We start from the raw sequence: 10,000 nt of genomic DNA on the forward strand, positions 1-10,000 counted from the left end.
TTGACGACGTAGGTGTAGGGATAGTTGAAGGGGTAGGTGTAGGGGAAGTTGTAGGGGTAGGTGTAGGTGAGGGGAAGGCCTTGGTCTGCGGATGGAAGAGCACGACGGTTCGATCAGTATAAGTCATGTGAAATATACAAAGCTTTTAACAAGGACGTAAATATGACAGAACAGTAGAATGAAATGTGTAAAAAATGATCAGATATATAAAAGATATGCTTCATGAACCAGATGTTAAAAAAGTTAACCAGGACTATTTCAGTAATAGCATAAACAAAGTATTTCCATATTATGGACTCATATACACACATAGAAATCTACATATACATACAAAGAATAGAAACACACACACATACACACACACACACGCACGCACGCACACACAATAAGATCAAGAGAGGAGGCTCACTGTAGGTGTAGACGAGGGGGACGGTGCTGGCGGGGGTGTCGGCCTTGACAGTCTTGACCAGAGGGTAGGTGACCAGAGGGTGTGTGTACAGGAGCTGGGGGTCGGCCTCGGGAGCGGGCATGGCGGCAGCGCAAGCCACCAGGGCGAGAACCAGCTGTTGGAAGGTCAGACAGATGGTTTAGGATTGAGTGGATGTTGCTCGGAAGAACTCCAGGGAGAATAGGAAGGAAAATATTGCGTTTTGGGTGCAGTGTTGGTCTTGCAGGCGTTGACTTTGATTTGCTTAGATTTAAGGTTTTCGGTTCAGTGATATGCAGACTGCATTTCTAACTTGTGATTTTTTCTAATGGAACCACCTTAAAGAAATGTTAGAAGATATTCTATAAAGCTTACTTAATAATTGAATATTCTTGGCCATCGAGGGAATTAAACTAAAATGTTGGAAAGTTATTTTGCAAACTTCACTTTTTTCCTTGCGCATTACTCAAAATAAAACCGTTTCAATGAAAAGCTATCAGTGGGTACTTTCTCGACTCTAACATAATTTGTTTTAGATACTAAGAGCTATTTATAACGTTAATATCTTCGCGTCTGGTAATAACCTTTCGTCAGTTTCAAATAACAATCCTGCCCCGAAGACATTAACCATTAGAATTACTAATCCATGCAACAAAGCCAAAAGAATAAATAAAAAGAAGAAAGTCCTACTTACAGCAACCTTCATTTTGAACAGTGTTTGTGATGGAGCCTCTCACTGGAAGACTGATACCCGAATTGCTAGAGACGCTCCTATTTATACCCAGGATGATCTTGCAAGCAGTTGCCAATTGTTAAGTTTTAGATATCATTTTTGTTGAGCGCGATGGTGTCCAATGCCTTAGTGAGTTCATCTGGATTGATCTATCATCATATGTGTATTCTTATTATCCCTATTTGACTTCTGAGCAAGGTTCTTCATATGTCAAAAACATTTGTAGTTTTTGCAATTTCATGCAGCTGGTGACGGCATCCATGCGTCTGTATCAAAAGTCTATACATATTCACGCTATAGAACGTGAGACGAAATATTACGAAACCTCATGTCTCCTCGACTGCCTTAAGCTGGGAAACACGAATCAGAAAACACGCATTCTTTTATTTTTGACAAAGACGTGGCTATATGTCGGCAAGAGCTCTATAAGTCATTTAAAAGAATCAGTCTAAGGAATCTTTATAACTGGATATAACGATGCTAAAATTCAAATATTTAGATATATGTAAAGGTTAGAAAGAACTGATAAAGACAAAACAGGTCCAGCAACGAATATACATAGGAATGGAACCTACATGGATAAAGAGAAATGAAAAGACAGGACGATCCCTATCAGTACTTATTGACCTTTTCTATAACCTTGTTAAATTCATCCAAAAAAGATGATCATTCGGCAAGCAAGTTCCACACCTCAGCCATATGAGGAATTAAAAGCACCGGGAAACTGGTATGATGATAAAAAAAAATCAACAACAGTGGTTAAAATACACGTTCATATTAAGTTGTGAATTATAACGTGAGTAACATACCTTTATATTTGATAATGTATGCGGTCACTTTAGCTTGGTTCAATCAAGGTTTGCTTTCCATTTCACTGTTTGGGTTCTATTGGGTTAAAGATCCTAAAAAGCCTGCGAGCTCCTTTGTTTTTATTGATTATCTGTTAATCATAGAGCTTGGACTTTTTCTTCTCTATGAATAACACACGGGCGCGCGCGCGCACACACACATATATAGATCAATAGATAAATATATACATATAGACATTTACACAATAATGAATTGCCATGACAAATTACATCGATGTGAATTATTCCGATGAATTCCATAATCAAAGAACGAAATACAGTCATCCGGTATATCAAGGGTTAAAAACAAGGTCAGTTCACTTAACGTTCCGCGATGAAAAAGATTCGCACTCAGGTAATTCTGAGTAATATGTGGTATGCGGTATTCTTTTCATAATGCTGCTGAATGCTGTTATTTTGAAGAATAGGATGTTATACTGCTATGATATCTGTTTATTTCATGTTCGAACAGGGTCATACCCTTTTTTCAAGAGAGTTAAAAGTTCAGGACATAATCGAAGTAAGCGCTAAATGGGCCATAAGCCATAAAGATCAGTGGAAAAGAAAACAAATATATATATATATATATATATATATATATATATATATATATATATATATATATATATATGAACTAGATTGTACATTTTTGTGGGTTTCTATGACCACAAGTTTATCTAATATCAGTGATAATGTCTAATAACAAATAAAATGCAACTCTCTCTCTCTGTTTCATACTTATTCTCTCTTTCTTCCTCTCCCTCTCTCTCTTTATCACCCTGTCACACTTTCTGTCATATTTTTCTCTCACTTTTTTGCTCTGCCGTACTCATTCTCTCTATCTCTTTCTCTTCTCTTTATCTCTCTGTCACACTTACCCTCTCTCTCTCTGTCTTTCATTCTGTTTTTTTTTCTTTTTTTCTTTTTTATGTTTTCCATTTTTTGCGAATAGTTTTTGTTATGTTGCTCAAAACATGCATTTTCTTCCATCATCATATGTTAGACTACTGTATGTCGCTGTATTGTACAAAGGTATGGTTTGTCACTTTGTACTTTTGTTTTTATGTTGTAAAGTATATGGTAAATTATGTTGTGATATATATATGTATATATATATATATATATATATATATATATATATATATAATGTTTGTATAAATACATAGATATTATATATACATACATACATACATACATATATATATATATATATATATATATATATATATATATATATATATATATATATTGTAGGATATGATGTCTTATTATCGCGAAATGAAAGGGTGTACTATGTTGTGAAATAGTAGATGTTGCTATGCTGTTATGTTGTATATTAGAATCTTATCATCGTTAGTATTTTATTGGTATTCTAGATACTGTTTTTCATTTATTGTTTTGTTTAGCCTTATCTTGATGTTAGATAACGGATTTATTTATGCAGATGAATTTTATTTTTTTCTATATGTATTTTGGTAATGTCTCTATATATCATAAATTCCTCAATTTGTTTTCCGTCTACATAAAGAGCATATCGTGATGATATTACATAGAGAAAGTGTGGAGGAGGAAGGAGGTACTGGAAGAAAATGCCCATTACATTTTGTATTTTAATGTGAAAGAAACCGGGCGCCGCCATGAGGACCGCAGAGGAACAGCAAAGCGAAGGGAAGAAGGACTCCAGGGAAGCCTCCTCTTCGGCCTCGCGTTCGGTGCCTCCAGCAGGACCTCACAGGACGTCGAGCGGGAGAGTCGTCCATCACGAGTGGTCAGGAAGGTGCGGTTTGGCTGCGTCCGGTGGCGGTCCTGGACTGAGGGAAGCTGAGGAGGCTCGACGAGTCCTTGGAACTCCTCCTCGGAGGCTACGAGGACTCGCGACTCCTCCTCCCAGTCCCCAGTGCAGGAGGGCGCCGTGCGTGTGTGCGATTTATGCCTCGACGACGGCGTCTTCCTCAGCCTTGACGACGTAGGTGTAGGGATAGTTGAAGGGGTAGGTGTAAGGGAAGTTGTAGGGGTAGGTGTAGGTGAGGGGAAGGCCTTGGTCTGCGGATGGAAGAGCACGACGGTTCGATCAGTATAAGTCATGTGAAATATACAAAGCTTTTAACACTGACGTAAATATGACAGAACAGTAGAATGAAATGTGTAAAAAATAATCAGATATATAAAAGATATGCTTCTTTAGCCAGATGTAAAAAAAAGTTAACCAGGACTATTTCAGTAATAGCATAAACAAAGTATTTCCATACTATGGACTCTCTCTTTCTCTCTCTCACACACACACACACACACACACACACACACACACACACACACGCACGCACGCACACACAATAAGATCAAGAGAGGAGGCTCACTGTAGGTGTAGACGAGGGGGACGGTGCTGGCGGGGGTGTCGGCCTTGACAGTCTTGACCAGAGGGTAGGTGACCAGAGGGTGTGTGTACAGGAGCTGGGGGTCGGCCTCGGGAGCGGGCATGGCGGCAGCGCAAGCCACCAGGGCGAGAACCAGCTGTTGGAAGGTCAGACAGATGGTTTAGGATTGAGTGGATGTTGCTCGGAAGAACTCCAGGGAGAATAGGAAGGAAAATATTGCGTTTTGGATGCAGTGTTGGTCTTGAAGGCGTTGACTTTGATTTACTTTGATTTAAGGTTTTCGGTTCAGTGATAAGCAGACTGTTTGCATTTCTAACTTGTGATTTTTTTTAATGGAACCACCTTAAAGAAATGTTAGAAGATATTCTATAAAGCTTACTTAATAATTGAATATTCTTGGCCATCGAGGGAATTAAACTAAAATGTTGGAAAGTTATTTTGCAAACTTCACTTTTTTCCTTGCGCATTACTCAAAATAAAACCGTTTCAATGAAAAGCTATCAGTGGGTACTTTCTCGACTCTAACATAATTTGTTCTAGATACTAAGAGCTATTTATAACGTTAATATCTTCGCGTCTGGTAATAACCTTTCGTCAGTTTCAAATAACAATCCTGCCCCGAAGACATTAACCATTAGAATTACTAATCCATGCAACAAAACCAAAAGAATAAATAAAAAGAAGAAAGTCCTACTTACAGCAACCTTCATTTTGAACAGCGTTTGTGATGAAGCCTCTCACTGGAAGACTGATACCCGAATTGCTAGAGACGCTCCTATTTATACCCAGGATGATCTTGCAAGCAGTTGCCAATTGTTAAGTTTTAGATGTCATTTTTGTTGAGCGCGACGGTGTCCAATGCCTTAGTGAGTTCATCTGGATTGATCTATCATTATATGTGTATTCTTATTATCACTATTTGACTTCTGAGCAAGGTTCTTCATATGTCAAAAACATTTGTAGTTTTTGCAATTTCATGCAGCTGGTGACGGCATCCATGCGTCTGTATCAAGAGTCTAAACATATTCACGCTATAGAACGTGAGACGAAATATTACGAAACCTCATGTCCCTTCGACTGCCTTAAGCTGGGAAACACGAATCAGAAAACACGCATTCTTTTATTTGTGACAAAGACGTGGCTATATGTCGGCAAGAGCTCTATAAGTCATTTAAAAGAATCAGTCTAAGGAATCTTTATTACTGGATATAACGATGCTAAAATTCAAATATTTAGATATATGTAAAGGTTAGAAAGAACTGATAAAGATAAAACAGGTCCAGCAACGAATATACATAGGAATGGAACCTACATGGATAAAGAGAAATGAAAAGACAGGACGATCCCTATCAGTATTTATTGACTTTTTCTATAACCTTGTTGGATTCATCCAAAAAAGATGATCATTCGGCAAGCAAGTTCCACACCTCAGCCATATGAGGAATTAAAAGCACCGGGAAACTGGTTTGATAAAAAAAAAAATCAACAACAACAGTGGTTAAAATACATGTTCATATTAAGTTGTGAATTATAGCGTGAGAGACATACCTTTATATTTGATAATGTATGCGGTCACTTTAGCTTGGTTCAATCAAGGTTTGCTTTCCATTTCACTGTTTGGGTTCTATTGGGTTAAAGATCCTAAAAAGCCTGCGAGCTCCTTTGTTTTTATTGATTATCTGTTAATCATAGAGCTTGGACTTTTTCTTCTCTATGAATAACACACGGGCGCGCGCGCGCACACACACATATATAGATCAATAGATAAATATATACATATAGACATTTACACAATAATGAATTGCCATGACAAATTACATCGATGTGAATTATTCCGATGAATTCCATAATCAAAGAACGAAATACAGTCATCCGGTATATCAAGGGTTAAAAACAAGGTCAGTCCACTTAACGTTCCGCGATGAAAAAGATTCGCACTCAGGTAATTCTGATTAATATGTGGTATGCGGTATTCTTTTCATAATGCTGCTGAATGCTGTTATTTTGAAGAATAGTATGTTATACTGCTATGATATCTGTTTATTTCATGTTCGAACAGGGTCATACCCTTTTTTCAAGAGAGTCAAAAGTTCAGGACATAATCGAAGTAAGCGCTAAATGGGCCATAAGCCATAAAGATCAGTGGAAAAGAAAACATATATATATATATATATATATATATATATATATATATATATATATATATATATATGAACTAGATTGTACATTTTTGTGGGTTTCTATGACCACAAGTTTATCTAATATCAGTGATAATGTCTAATAACAAATAAAATGCAACTCCCTCTCTCTGTTTCATACTTATTCTCTCTTTCTTCCTCTGCCTCTCTCTCTTTATCACCCTGTCACACTTTCTGTCATATTTTTCTCTCACTTTTTTGCTCTGCCGTACTCATTCTCTCTATCTCTTTCTCTTCTCTTTATCTCTCTGTCACACTTACCCTCTCTCTCTCTGTCTTTCATTCTGTTTTTTTATTCTTTTTTTCTTTTTTATGTTTTCCATTTTTTTGCGAATAGTTTTTGTTATGTTGCTCAAAACATGCATTTTCTTCGACCATCATATGTTAAACTACTGCATGTCGCTGTATTGTACAAAGGTATGGTTTGTCGCTTTGTATGTTTGTTTTTATGTTGTAAAGCATATGGTAGATTATGTTGTGATATATATCTATACATACATATATATATTATATATACATACATATATACATATTGTATATACATATATATATATATATATATATATATATATATATATATATATATATATATATATATTGTAGGATATGATGTCTTATTATCGCGAAATGAAAGGGTGTACTATATTGTGAAATAGTAGATGTTGCTATGCTGTTTTGTTGTATATTAGAATCTTATCATCGTTGGTATTTTATTGGTATTCTAGATACTGTTTTTCATTTATTATTTTGTTTAGCCTTATCTTGATGTTACATAACGGATCTATTTATGCAGATGAATTTTAATTTTTTCTATATGTGTTTTGGTAATGTCTCTATATATCATAAATTCCTCAATTTGTTTTCGGTCTACATAAAGAGCATATCGTGATGATATTGCATAGAGAAAGTGTGGAGGAGGAAGGAGGTACTGGAAGAAAATGCCCAATACATTTTGTATTTTAATGTGAAAGAAACCGGGCGCCGCCATGAGGACCGCAGAGGAACAGCAAAGCGAAGGGAAGAAGGACTCCAGGGAAGCCTCCTCTTCGGCCTCGCGTTCGGTGCCTCCAGCAGGACCTCACAGGACGTCGAGCGGGAGAGTCGTCCATCACGAGTGGTCAGGAAGGTGCGGTTAGGCTGCGTCCGGTGGCGGTCCTGGACTGAGGGAAGCTGAGGAGGCTCAACGAGTCCTTCGAACTCCTCCTCGGAGGCTACGAGGACTCGCGACTCCTCCTCCCAGTCCCCAGTGCAGGAGGGCGCCGTGCGTGTGTGCGATTTATGCCTCGACGACGGCGTCTTCCTTAGCCTTGACGACGTAGGTGTAGGGATAGTTGAAGGGGTAGGTGTAAGGGAAGTTGTAGGGGTAGGTGTAGGTGAGGGGAAGGCCTTGGTCTGCGGATGGAAGAGCACGACGGTTCGATCAGTATAAGTCATGTGAAATATACAAAGCTTTTAACACTGACGTAAATATGACAGAACAGTAGAATGAAATGTGTAAAAAATAATCAGATATATAAAAGATATGCCTCTTTAGCCAGATGTAAAAAAAAGTTAACCAGGACTATTTCAGTAATAGCATAAACAAAGTATTTCCATACTATGGACTCTCTCTCTCTCTCTCTCACACACACACACACACACACACACACACACACGCACGCACACACAATAAGATCAAGAGAGGAGGCTCACTGTAGGTGTAGACGAGGGGGACGGTGCTGGCGGGGGTGTCGGCCTTGACAGTCTTGACCAGAGGGTAGGTGACCAGAGGGTGTGTGTACAGGAGCTGGGGGTCGGCCTCAGGAGCGGGCATGGCGGCAGCGCAAGCCACCAGGGCGAGAACCAGCTGTTGGAAGGTCAGACAGATGGTTTAGGATTGAGTGGATGTTGCTCGGAAGAACTCCAGGGAGAATAGGAAGGAAAATATTGCGTTTCGGATGTAGTGTTGGTCTTGAAGGCGTTGACTTTGATTTACTTAGATTTAAGCTTCCGGCTCAATGATAAGTAGACTGTTTACATTTCTAACTTGTAGTGATTTTTTCTAATGGAACCATCTTAAAAAAATGTTAGAAGATATTCCATAAAGCTTACTTCATAATTGAATATTCTTGAACAATAAGGGAATTAAATTAAGATGTTTGAACGTTTATTTTTCAGACTTCCCTTTTTTCTTACGCATTACTCAAAAAAAAAAAAAAAAAAAAAAATCTATTGAAAACTATCAGTCTTTACTTTCTCGACTCTAACATAATTTGTTCTAGATACTAAGAGCAATTCATAACGGTAATATCTTCGCGTCTGGTAATAACATATCGTCGGTTTCAAATAACAATCCTTCTCCTAAGATATTAGCCATTAGAACTACTAACACACAACAAAGTCAATGGAAATAAAAAGAAGAAAGTCCTACTTACAGCAACCTTCATTTTGAACAGTGTTTGTGATGAAGCCTCTCACTGGAAGACTGATACCCGAATTGCTAGAGACGCTCCTATTTATACCCAGGATGATCTTGCAAGTAGTTGCCAGTGTTTGATTTTTTCTCTGTTTCAAAGTCTCAAAGGTCATTTTTTGCTAAACGCGATGGTGGTCAATGCCCTAGAGAGTTCACCCAGGTATATCACTTTTTATATGGGTATTTTTACTCTCACTGTTTGACCTCTGATGAAGGTTCTTCGTATTTCTAAAACATTTGAAGTTTTTGCAATTGCATGCATATGGCAAATTCATCTATGCGTCAGTATCAAAAGTCTAAGTACAAGCACATATTCACACATTAGAACGTGAAACGAAATATTACGAAATCTTCATATCCTTTCGACTGCCTGAGGCTTGGAAACATAAATCACGAGGCACGCATTCACAACAAAAGTCTTCTGAGTCATTAAAAAACTTAGTCTAAGGAATCTCTATTACTCTATGTGGCAATGGTAAGAATGAAATATTTATATACATGCAGATTGTAGAGAGAACTGTTTTTAAATATTCTAGATCTATAGAATTATTCTAGAATTATTTGAATCGTTTTAGTTGTTGCTTCCCAAATGCTGCATAATCATATCCGAATTATCGGTACACAGCTTTTGAGTTATCATTGTTTCAGGTAAAAGCTATACGTATGTAGTACTGTTTTTTGTGCATTCACTTTTGCCTTTTATATATTTTTCTGGCTCTCTTTCTTTCAACCAGTCCATCTGTATGTACACATGTGTAAGGATATTTGACAATTATAATTTGTTCAACAATATGCGTAGGGAAAAAGTGAGATGAAATGATAATGATTATCAACATAAATTCTTGCGACTGAATGTCCCCATTTACGATTAACTGGTGAGACAATTAAATTAAAATGGTGACGTCAGATTCTGCTATTTTCTGGCTCAGAACATAAAAAACTTTAGTGTGACATAAGACATAAT

At 37.5% G+C, this 10,000-nt stretch overlaps 2 protein-coding genes across 2 annotated transcripts in view; both read right to left on the bottom strand.

Annotated features, from left to right (window-relative positions):
• The window catches only part of LOC147470485 (uncharacterized), a 1,541-nt gene extending 361 nt beyond the window's left edge, over nucleotides 1-1,180 (bottom strand). The window contains exons 1-3 of the mRNA XM_086543869.1: nucleotides 1,122-1,180; nucleotides 410-563; nucleotides 1-85 (exon numbers count right to left, since the gene is read on the bottom strand). The exon at nucleotides 1-85 is cut by the window's left edge and continues 361 nt beyond it. Of these exons, the coding sequence (XP_086399995.1) occupies nucleotides 1-85; nucleotides 410-563; nucleotides 1,122-1,133 (251 nt within the window). The 5' untranslated portion in view covers nucleotides 1,134-1,180. The remainder of the gene's footprint in view (nucleotides 86-409; nucleotides 564-1,121) is intronic.
• Nucleotides 1,181-3,610: 2,430 nt separating this feature from the next.
• On the bottom strand, nucleotides 3,611-9,050 carry LOC147470486 (uncharacterized). Its single transcript, XM_086543695.1, has 8 exons — nucleotides 8,996-9,050; nucleotides 8,274-8,427; nucleotides 7,860-7,973; nucleotides 7,531-7,741; nucleotides 5,308-5,386; nucleotides 5,082-5,117; nucleotides 4,366-4,519; nucleotides 3,611-4,051 (listed from the first exon to the last, which is right to left on the bottom strand). Exons 1-8 carry the CDS (start codon nucleotides 9,005-9,007, stop codon nucleotides 3,936-3,938), a joined length of 876 nt encoding a protein of 291 aa, XP_086399821.1. The 5' UTR covers nucleotides 9,008-9,050; the 3' UTR covers nucleotides 3,611-3,935.
• Between the last annotated feature and the right edge of the window lie 950 nt (nucleotides 9,051-10,000).

Source organism: Penaeus japonicus, unplaced genomic scaffold, assembly GCF_977035675.1.
Source record: "Penaeus japonicus unplaced genomic scaffold, GWHDUDI00000001_assembly GWHDUDI00000014, whole genome shotgun sequence".
Classification (NCBI taxonomy): domain Eukaryota; kingdom Metazoa; phylum Arthropoda; class Malacostraca; order Decapoda; family Penaeidae; genus Penaeus; species Penaeus japonicus.

Coding starts and splice junctions, on each gene's coding strand:
- LOC147470486 (XM_086543695.1), bottom strand. Junction 5,387..7,530: donor TTCACATTAAAATACAAAAT/GTATTGGGCATT, acceptor CTCTTGATACAG/ACGCATGGATGCCGTCACCA. Junction 5,118..5,307: donor ATGAAGAACCTTGCTCAGAA/GTCAAATAGTGA, acceptor TTCCAGTGAGAG/GCTTCATCACAAACGCTGTT.